Raw genomic sequence first — 10668 nt, forward strand, 5'->3', positions numbered from 1 at the left:
ATCAAGACAGAGATCAATCTGTGTTTTTTTTTTTTTTTTTTCCCTTTTAATTCCCTGGCTTAAGTGGTTCCAAGAGTGGTGAGTTTTGCAGTGGGGAGAGCTTGGATGACAGGTATGGTGGTGGGAGGGATGGAGAGGAGATGCTGCAACGTGAAGTTTGCTGTGCTATGGCCGTATTGGCCTCTTTTACAAACACAGGATCAGTCTCGTGAGCGTCAAAACTCGTTTCGTTTCTTTTAAATGATGGTGTTAAATCCATGCAGTATCAAAACCCTTCCATACCTGAGTATCTTACTAGGAATGAAAAGCTACATGGGGCTGAAGACAGGGCAAGATAGGTATAACAGTGGACTCTTGTATGTTCTTTGGTATAAGAGTTCACAGATTAGTGTGGAAGTAGTCCAGAGTTAGCTTTTCCTTCACAGCGTAGGCTGTAAAACAATTTATATTGTATTTAACTAGCTTAAGAGGAACTGAAGATTTTTTTTCCTTTGTTTCCTGTATTTGATTGTTATTCCAGGTGTGTTTCTTTATTTTCTTTCTGTATTTATGTAATGCTATTTATATAATAAGTGCTATGTCGGGAAAAAGAAGTGTAAGTCGCAGCTGAAAAATAAAACATAGAGCATTTATGTCAGCCCTTTTGATCTACTGATGTTTTCTACTTATAATTTTCTAGCTAATTGCCTTATTTTTGAATAGATAAATCCAAGCTGAGGTGGAGGGTACAGAGAAAAATGAACGTTAAGCTTTTTATAATGTAACGATAAAATGAAATGCTTAAAATATGTATCTTCTCTCTGGGTTTGTGCCAAGGTGAAGGTAAAATCTACCATCTTTGGAGTGACCAAGCTGCTCTCTGCCAGTTGCAGTCGAGAATTCAAGAGTCTTGTGTTGAACAGATGCTGCAGAGGAAATAGTGGACTTTTTCCTTAAAATAGTCTCCAAACTCTATAAAGTGCTTATTGCAGTAAAAATGGTAAGCAGCTGATTACCTTCCGTAGTCGACAGCAGTGCTGTCGTTGGCTCTTGTCAGCTATGTCTTCACTGGAAAGAGAAGATCCAGTCCTCTCCTGTGTCTTCTGTGAGCTGGGGCTTTACGTTTTCTGAAGTACGTGTGATCTTGGAGCACGGGAAAAAACAATCTTTACTCAGGGTGAAAGCGGGATCTTAGGACCAATGTATTATGACTCTTTATTTTAAGTAACAAGGCTCGCAAGGTGTGTGAATGTGTTTGTGATGGCGAGAAAGAGATCACATCCATTTTCAAAAGTAAAGTATGCGTGAGTATATTTGTTTAAACCTCTTCAGCGTGATAGCTGGTGTAGTAAACAGTGTGATGATTTTTGTGTCCTTAAGCTACATTGCAAAGACGCATCCAATTAACTGAGTCAAGAAAACAATTACATCTACTGCTCTGAATACTTAAACTGATTTACTGCCTAAATCTGAGAGTATTTAACAGTGTGAGTAAAGCTAATTAAGCTATTAAGCCGAAGTGAAGAAAATGCCAAGAAGCAAAACAAAAACACCCGCTCTTGGCTTATAGTGGCAATGCAGTTGGATTCTTGCACTTTTTTTGGTACAATGACTCATGCACTAAGTACAGTAATATTTCTAATGAAATGTTTAATTCAACAGAGTGATGGTCTGCCAGGTTAAATTGCTGCTTTTCATGGTATCACAGAAGATGAAAGTATTGGTGCTTCATATAATTATGTCCTGCTGAAAATACCAGTGTGTAATATTCAAAATAGCTATATATGGGAGCTGTTGTTCTTTCAACCCAGCTGGAGCAATTTTGCCCTAACTAAAGCAGTGTTGGATGCGGAGACTGTATCACAGATTTGTGTCTCCGCATACTTTCTGTTGCTGCTGGCCCTCCTCACTTGACTCCCTCTGTGTATTTTTGTGTAACATGAGGTTTCTGTTATGAAGCCAGCAGTTAGTGCCCACACAAGCTGGCTGAGGGCTGATCCATGCTCTTGATAGGTGGGATGAACATAATTCCCCCAGCATGCCCTGGGGCCCAGTCGGCAGAATGGGGCTCAGACCTAGCTGGGGAGCAGCCAGCTTCCAACCCTGCAAGGAGGCAGCTTCCCTGCTACTGATTCATGGCTCTCAGCTGCTCCCTGTTAGCCACTGTTGCAGTGTTGGCTCTTCTTTCTGGCTTCCGTGGGGTGCAAGAGATACCTGCACTGTTGTTGGGAAGTGAGGAACAGGGGCTGCTGGGAAGGTAAAGCTTTTTTGGTCCCTGTGGTAAGCCTGTGCTGTGATCTAGCATCGGGACAGGAGTTAACCTTTCTACTCCAGACTCTGTTTTTCTTTTTAAGCCAGAGACCAGTACTGCTATTAAAAGACAAAAGCTTTCAGAAACTGAAAGGATTTTATGAGTGGAATGCTGCATATTATCCATGTTTACATGCAAATGATTTTCCCAAATATTACAATATTTCTTGAATATTTTCTTTACTGAAGATCTGTAATCATCAAATATTTAGTACTACTCTGCGAAGCAGTGCATGGTAATTTAGGTGTGTAATATTTCCTTTAATGGCAGTCATAGGATTTAAATCCAGTGCGGTGCTTGAATTAAGTCTGTAGTATGCTACAGGACGACAGAAACGCATGATGCTTTCTGACTGTGTAAACTCTTTCCTTACCTTGAAAGCCTGGAATTCAGCTGTGTACTTCAGCAGGTATTTGTTCATGAGCTTTCAGGTTATCCTGTTATTCAAATGAAGGTAGTTACTTTGGAGAGAAGCACAAGCTTTTGTGCTTGACTCGGGTGGAGCTTATTAGGTGTCCTCTGGTTGTAGCTGTTTCCACCATAATTTCCAGCATCATGCTTCTGCTCCCACTCCCTCTAGAACTGCTGTGGAGTGCGAGGAGCAGAGGGAGGGATCAGAAATATGAATGGGAAGTCAGAGGAAACAGGCGAGAGTGAAAGGCCCTTAGGTACAATTCACGCTTAGTTCGCTCTAACACCTTCCATGTGTCAGAACTGAGATGGTTTGCAGGACGAAAATGATGGTGTTCCATCACCCCTGTCCTGCTGTCTCTCTTTGCTGGAGGAATGGGAGCACTGGTGAAAAATAAGAGGAGGTGGACAGTGCATAGTACTAGAATCCAAATGACAAAGTGCTGTGTGGGTCCAAATGTGAAATAGTTCAATTGAAGTTTATCACTTGTGCAAACCATGTAACTTGAGCTGACAGAGTGTTGGGAGAGTTTAAGCAGGGAGAATTTGAAGAGAGGATAAATATGTGCAGGCAAAACTGTGCAGCGTCTTTCAGATGAGGGGCTTGAATGTGATGCTGTAGGAGTTTGGAGGCGAATGAAAAGCATTTGACCTTGGGAGGGAGGGTGAAGTGGTCAGAGGGGCCTATATGAGAAATTCTAGCTATGTTGTGTAGGCTCAAAGAATGTAACCTGAGATCTGGGGAGGGGGCTGTTAAATGGGTGGCTAGAGAACAGGGCCAAGGTTTCACAGCAGGTGTGGGGAGGAAGAGCTGGACTTGCATGACCGAAAGAGCTGGTAAGACTTTCATTAAGCCATTAACCATCATTCCTCACGTTCTCTGTTTACTTCAGAGGATAATTATTTGCTCATGTTATTCTGTGTGGCTCAGATAATGAGATGTGGTGTACATCTGCAAATGGCATTAACTTCAGTATTTGGCCTGCAGTACTCTTTTCACAAAAGACTTCAGCAACCGTTGTTCCTAAAACCTTAGGCAGCTCTCTGTGAGGTGCGCGAAGATGTGCTCTGTGTACGTTACAGAAGTAAAGGGGCCTTCTTACAGAATGCACTTTAAGCCTGCGTATAGACGCTTTAGTATTTGACAATAGAAAAACGGTGTTAAATAAACTACACAGCAAAATGCTGAGGCGTTGCTGAGATGTGAGAAGCGTACATCTGCTCCTCACCAATCAGTGTTAATGCCAGCAATGGGACAAATGGCTGCTGAAGAATGAAAGGCAAAAAAAATCTGTTGTGCTGTGAACTGTGTTCAGCAGGTCCCCAGTATGTTGCAAGCATTCAAGAAAAACATAAAGGTTTTTATATGTAGGGTGGCTATGAATAATAGATATTATCCAGAAGGGAATTGCTGAACATCATGGAGTTCATTGAAGTGTGTCTAGTCAGTGAGAAGATTGAGTGACGTATTTCTATTAACTGCTTCTGCAGACAACTGACAATTAGACCGATGTGTGCCCAGCAGGAGTGAGGTTGTGTCCATCGCTAGCAGAAAGCTGTGGTCATCTGCTTTGAAAGATGTTACGGAAATCAAGGGTGGGGGGAGTAAGGGATTATAAGCCTGCAAGAACGGGTGTTGGGATAATTCCTCTCACTTGACCCAAAAGGTAGTGCAGGAAGGAAGAATTTTTTTTCTACCTCAGTCTTTTCAGTGGGAAGTCTACTAAGGCATAGATGTAGACTTGTCTGTGTGAAATTCTGGAAAGTCCGCATGCTGGAAGACTTGTGTTAACCATTGTTACATGGGCACTGCTGGTGCATAGCCATTGAGTTGCAGCTGTGTCACCAGGAAAAGGGAATGCCATTAGCACCCGCCTTCTCTGGGATGAGATTTGGAAAAGGGAGGAGGGAAGGTATCAGGAGGAGACACTGAGCTTGGGCTGTGGTTACGGGCCTAGCTGGGCTTTGGGTAATAGTGGAGCTGCAGAGGAGGCAAAAAGCTGTGCAGCTGTGTTCCTAACAAGCTTCCCTAGAGGTCAGTGAATGGTTTAAAGACCCTCTGACAGCGAAGTGCTTAAGATAGTGTTTGAACTCAAGAACATTGGAGGGGAGTCTTCAGACTTCCTATTTGAAGTGTAAGTGATGCCCTTAGTTCACAAGTTACTTTCCAAATGGATCCCATGCATTTCTATGAGTTCTTAAGAAAGGCAAAGTTTTTGGGACAAGCCCTTTTAGATCTAGCTCTGGAGAAAATATTAGAAATAACTTGGAAAACTAATGTCCGTCTCTTCCTTTTGGAACTGAAAATACCAAGATCCTTTCTTGAGAATGATAAAGGAAGAGGCAGAGTCTGCCATCCACAGATTCTGTGGATGGGACAAAGAGCGAGTCATTCCTAGTAGAGGGAAGTAGTAACCTGTGAGGAGTTGTTCCTAGTTGAGCCCAGTTTGTGCATTGTACACAGTAGGGAGAGGACTGTATCAGGTAAACAGCAGTTTAAGAATGCTTGCTGTCTTTGTCTGTGCAGCAAGGCAGCAGGAAGAGAGATCTGTAAGGAAGGCAGCAGGCGAGTCCTTCCTGGGGAAGGCAGCAGGTAAGTCAACAGGATCACCAGGAAGGTGCCCAAGCTCTAGGGCTCTCGTTTCTAGGGCTGTAGAACAAAGGCCCCAGGAACCAGGCAAGTTTAGGGGGAGCGTTGGGCTGAGGCCGGCCTTGCTGGTTTGCAGTAAGAACAAAACTCTAGGCAGTGTGAGTTTTTTCTTTATAGGTGTGCACATGTGCAACTTGTATGTGTGTCACACGTTGCTCATAGCAGAGGATGAAAAATGTGCAGTGTTTAGCTGGTAACAGTGAGTGGATTTTAGAGGTAGGTGAATCAACTAGCACCGTTTCTTCTTCTGTTACTGTTTGCTCTGTTCTCTTTCAGGTATCCTAGCTTTTCTTCTCTGTAGAAGTATTCTGCTCAGGTCTCTTACCCTTGAATAACCAGTGCAGCACCAGGGTATAGATCTAGTTCTTCCCTGGCACTATGAGGATTTTAACTGGCATAATCTGCTGTAGCGTCGTTAAGTTATCTTAACAAGAGGAGACCATCTTCCTCTTGACAAATGCTGTACTAGATCAGAAGTGTCCAAATGTTTACAGGTAGAGGTAGAAAATCCTTTGGTTTATGCTTTGCATCCAGCTTGGCTGAGGTAGCACGAGTTAACTGCTGTGAAATGCACTGTCTGCAGATAATACAAAGAAATTGCAGGTGCTGACAACTTGCGTGGATCCTAGTCAAACATGTAGAAGCAGTCTGAAGAGGACGTAGGCTTACTGCTGCAATTACGTGCAGATGAGAAGGCCTCAGATTTTTCTTTTGTTAATAAATGACACAGTTGTCAGATAGTGAAGAAATAGAATGGAGGTGGAGAGAGGACAGACACAGCTGAAGAAGCAGTAGCTTATGTTCAAGTACACGTTTCAACATCCTGAACACTTTAAAAGTGGGTATCTGTTACTACTTACTTGTCAGTAGACAGTTTGGCTATCTAGTGGCTGTATGAATGGATAGTGAAGTTACCTACACCTCTCAGCTCCGTTTTCCTTGGCTATTACCATTTATTTCATAGCCGCATGTTTCTTCACACTGAATAGGGGTGTCATTTGGGGGCCTCAGAATGTTTTAGAGTTTCAGCAGTTAAAATTACTACTTTTGTTTTCCCTGAGAGACAAGAGATGTTCCATCACTTTAATGACTTGTAGGCACAGTTTGGTTTACCTAGACTGTATTACACTAATTTTCTAAATCTATATAAATACCTTATTCCGTGTCTGCTAAACCTTTTTGGCGGTGGCGGTGATGGTGGCTTTTTTGCCTTTGCTATCTTTTTGGTTTAAGGCTACGTAGGCTGTAGCAGTGAATGTCGTGCTACTGAGAAATGCCTTAAATCCTGTTATAAAAGCAGATACTGGCTTTCTAATTATTTTGAAAAAAGACTAGAATGGATGGAAATGTAAACTTGGTTGCTCGTAACTGGAATAAATTGTTTGGAATAGACCTTGGAATTATCTGCCAAGCAGTGGCACGGAGAGTGCTTCCACAGGATTCCTAAATTTAGAAGGTGGCCCTGAAGTGGGTTGCTGGGCAAGTTTCCATTGGCATGAAAATCTGAAGAGTCTCTTCTTTCTCAGTTAGGCTGAGTCATAGTAGTTACAGTTGGGGACATGAAAAAAAGACTGTTGGTTGAGATTAGATACATAGAGTTGGATGTATAATAAATATTAAACACAATTGGTATCAAAACCTTACTGATGTTCTCATTGTTTTCACTCTTTTCCATATCTTAAGGCCTGTTTAGAGCACCTCTGCTGACCCCTGCAGGGCCTTGGGCTGCTCTCTGCTTTGAGGTGAAGAGTTAATGTGCTTTCATGTAGCTTTTGGGCATGCAGAATTAGGTTGGAAAGCATAAAATGTTTCTTGCCTTTTTAATCACCGCATCAAGAAAGTATCTTTTATGTGATATTCCGTCCTTGTAGTTTAGGCCATGTCACTGGGATGCTTGTTCCCTGTGATTTGGTGACGTTATGTCACGATTGCCGAAGCCCGTATCGTACAGATGTGGTGACACGGAGCTGGCAGTACTCTCATGGTGGCGTTCCCTTCGGTGCTGCTGGAAGTGCCCTGTAGGTTAAGTCCTGCTCATTCTATACTGTTCAGCCTATTCTCTGTACAGGTCCTTTCATTATTTGACAGGGAAAGTGGATCTGATAGCAAAGGAGGCTCAATACTGACTTCCCCAGGTCCTGAGCGTGCTATTTCCCGTGGCTTTGTGCAAGCCCATTTCAGTCAGTATGGATGTGAGGTATGCATGATGAGCATTAGATAATTACAGTTCTAAGTTTTTCCTAGAGGGACCTAAAATAATTTTGTCTAGCAAACTGAAAGCCATGTTCTTTGAGCAGCAGTGTGTGCCAATCTCAGAGTTTATATTATGGTTGTTTTTCTTTGGATTCCTACAAACACTGATGTGCACGCTGATAGAAAGGGCACGGGTTTGGTTGAAGTGATAAGGAAAAGCAAGTCAGAATGGAGGGAATGTCAAAACAGGTTACTACGCTTCCCTCTGTAATGCGGCTGGAGGGTGGAGGAGAAGTCTATTGGCAAACAGTGCAAACAGATTTGAGTGCAAGTGACAATTGGTTGGGTGTCAGAAATGACAGGTGATATCTATTATTTGCCCTCCCAGAAATAATTATTTAGACAACTAATTTTCTCTAGCTGTGGGCTGGCAGTTTCCTTCCCCTGACTTGGGTGATTAGTGGAAGGCAGCTGTCACACAATATCCTTTACTGATTGGGTTCTCAAACAGCATCTGTGTCACCCAGGGCATCTTAAAAAGCATCCCATGGGCTGCACTTTGTATAATTTCTGGCAGCGCAGGTGTTGCACTGACCTTGATACCCTCAAGAAGTCTGCAGTGACCAGCGTTCAATGAGCACTAGCAACGTTCAGGCCTGGGCATTTCTTGCTGTCTTTGAAGCCATTAGGCATTATACAGGTGTACAGACCTTCTTGTGAATTAGCTTTGGGATGAAGGAGGAATAACTTCATTGAAACCAGTGGAGCAAGGCATGCTTCATGTGGATATGAGATTGGTTCTGCTGTGTGTGCGTGCGCGCGTGCTTGCCTGACTAGGGTGTCGTCTTTGTTGCTGATTTCTGGTGGCAAGTCCCTGTTTGCATTCAGCTGCTGCCGCCATCCTTCTGGAAATCAAAGCGTGCTCAGGATTCAATTGCACGCTCACAGAAAGTCTGTATAAAGTAGTATTGTTCCATGTAATGCCATCCTTTTGCGTTCTCCTCAAGCGTCTGTTGGTAAAGTGGACTGGAAGCACAGAACGTCGAGAAAAGCTGTTGCAGAGGTATTTGGAGCGTTGAGAAAGAACAAAAGATGGGCTGGGGATCTTGGGGGGGTGGAGAGCAAGGCAGGCTAAGGAAGTAAATCTGGCCAAACGTTAATTCTTAAATGATAGTTTGCCCTACCTAGCCTGAAAGATACCGGAATGAACAAAGTTTGTGAACTGTAATTTCTGAAAGCGCTACCTAATGTGCTGCCGAGTTGTTCCTGTGAAATGTGAAGGCCGTGTAATCTTTTGTGGGGAGAATTTCACTGTCCCAAAAAGAAAAATCTAGGTCCATGGTTTTTTATGTATTTTCAGTTACACACAGTTAGTTTTAGTGTATGGGTAATTAAACAAAAGCACTTAAATATTTATCACAAAATGTAAATGCAAGCAGGTAGTGATATCATTTTTAATAGAATTTGAAAAGAAAATTCAGTTTCAGTGTAGTGTTTTGAAAATCATCCAGTCTCATAGTCTTAGAGCTTGCAGTACATGGAAAAAAAATCAAATGAAATTGATAGTCATTAATTTACTTTAGATCTGTGGGCCAAGTGTATAAGAGGATGCACGTTTTATGTGGACTGAAGGCAAACCTGATTTTACCCTTAAGACAAAGGCACAAACTGTGTCAGAGACTTGAAGTGGCATGCTAGGACTCCCTTATTTAAGGTGAGACCTTTTCAGAGCTGTCAACTGTACAAAAATAAGTTAGATACACTAAGAGTTGCCAGTATAATAATATTTGGGATGTTGATTTCTAGCCTGTGTTGAGGTAGTCAATGAAAGGGCGATTGCTCTGTGATCAGCAATATAGGAAAATATCAAATATCCCATTTATTTTTTTTTCCATAGTGTTATGTAGTGAGTTTCAGAAGTTAGATTTTGTTTTTTGTCTGGCTTAGGCCTTTCTTTGAATGGAAAATAGAGAAAACATTTCTTCAGGGGAAGGAAGCCAAAGTTTTGTGCCTTTAGCTCTTGCATGTACAAGCAACCCAGCCAGTCCTCTGAAAATGAGCAGAGAAATTAGTTTTTCTCTTCGCCTGGACGACCTTGGTGAAACTGCAGAATCAGGCTCCTGAAAATATTATTTTGTAATGGTTAAAAATAGCGGAGCTTCCTGTGATTGCAGAGCTGGAGATCCAGGGCAGTGTGTCATATAGGAAATCCATGGAAACTTAGCTATTCATCACTGTCTTGATTGTTTATTATTGAATTGCATAGAAGTCTTGTTGCTGCCCCTAATGGGGGAACAAAAACCACAACGGCAGGAGTCTGCAGACCTACATTTAAAATTTTGTAGCTCTTCCTTTGAAAAATCTTCTGTAGTGTGATGGTTTCTTTGGTCTGTTTTTACTACTATTTCACTTTACCTCCAAGCGGGAGCCATAAGCCCTGTGTGGGATAAATCAGAAGGAACATTTACTGTAATGTTGTCCTACCTAATTTCTTACAAGAGACAGTAACTTCTGGATAACATCCAGTAAGTGCCCTGTACCTATAGTCATGGTGTAAAATACCAGAGGAAAAACTACTGTTAACTTCTTAAGAGATTGGAAGTGCATTGTTGCTACAGAGCATAATGATAAAATATATTAGACTTGTACTTTGTCCATGACTCAGTCAGTGACAGAGTGAAATAGTATGCGTCTAAAATGCTTGCATATGGCTAATTACATTAAGTGTTTTTGTAGGAGGTCAAATCTGTGGGAATTGCATAATACCGGGATTAATGCAGTCGCAGCATCAGGAGAGTCCCAGGCAGCTCTTCTCCATCTGCTCTGTTTTTGCCTATTAAGTTTACGAATGGGTGAGTGACTTAACTTGTCTGTATCCATCCTCTTCCAGTGTCCCATAAGCTGAATTTCTGCTCGACTGCAGTCAGATTCTGCGTGGCAGAATAGTGCCAAATACATGAAATCGTCTCTGGAAATACACATTCTTTAAGTCCTAGTTTAGGTCATCAGTGAAAATGGACCTCTTCTCGTGTGCGTGCTCTTACAGATATTAGCACTTTGCTGTTAGCGACTGCTGAGTATTTAATTTCCATAGATATTTCCAGCTAGGCAAATACAGAGAGTA

The 10668-nt window shown here is 42.2% G+C and overlaps 1 protein-coding gene across 12 annotated transcripts in view; it reads left to right on the forward strand.

Annotated features, from left to right (window-relative positions):
- ARHGAP24 (Rho GTPase activating protein 24) overlaps nucleotides 1-10668 on the forward strand; it is a 256751-nt gene that overhangs the window by 67831 nt on the left and 178252 nt on the right. The window contains exon 1 of one of the 12 annotated variants that reach the window (XM_068941414.1): nucleotides 10378-10396. The exons of the other annotated variants lie outside the window; for them this stretch is intronic. Coding sequence (XP_068797515.1) covers nucleotides 10393-10396 — 4 coding nt within the window. The 5' untranslated portion in view covers nucleotides 10378-10392. Of the gene's footprint in view, nucleotides 1-10377; nucleotides 10397-10668 lie in introns of those variants that run through there. 12 annotated transcript variants of the gene reach the window in all.

The sequence above is a fragment of the Struthio camelus genome, chromosome 4 (genome assembly GCF_040807025.1).
Source record: "Struthio camelus isolate bStrCam1 chromosome 4, bStrCam1.hap1, whole genome shotgun sequence".
Classification (NCBI taxonomy): domain Eukaryota; kingdom Metazoa; phylum Chordata; class Aves; order Struthioniformes; family Struthionidae; genus Struthio; species Struthio camelus.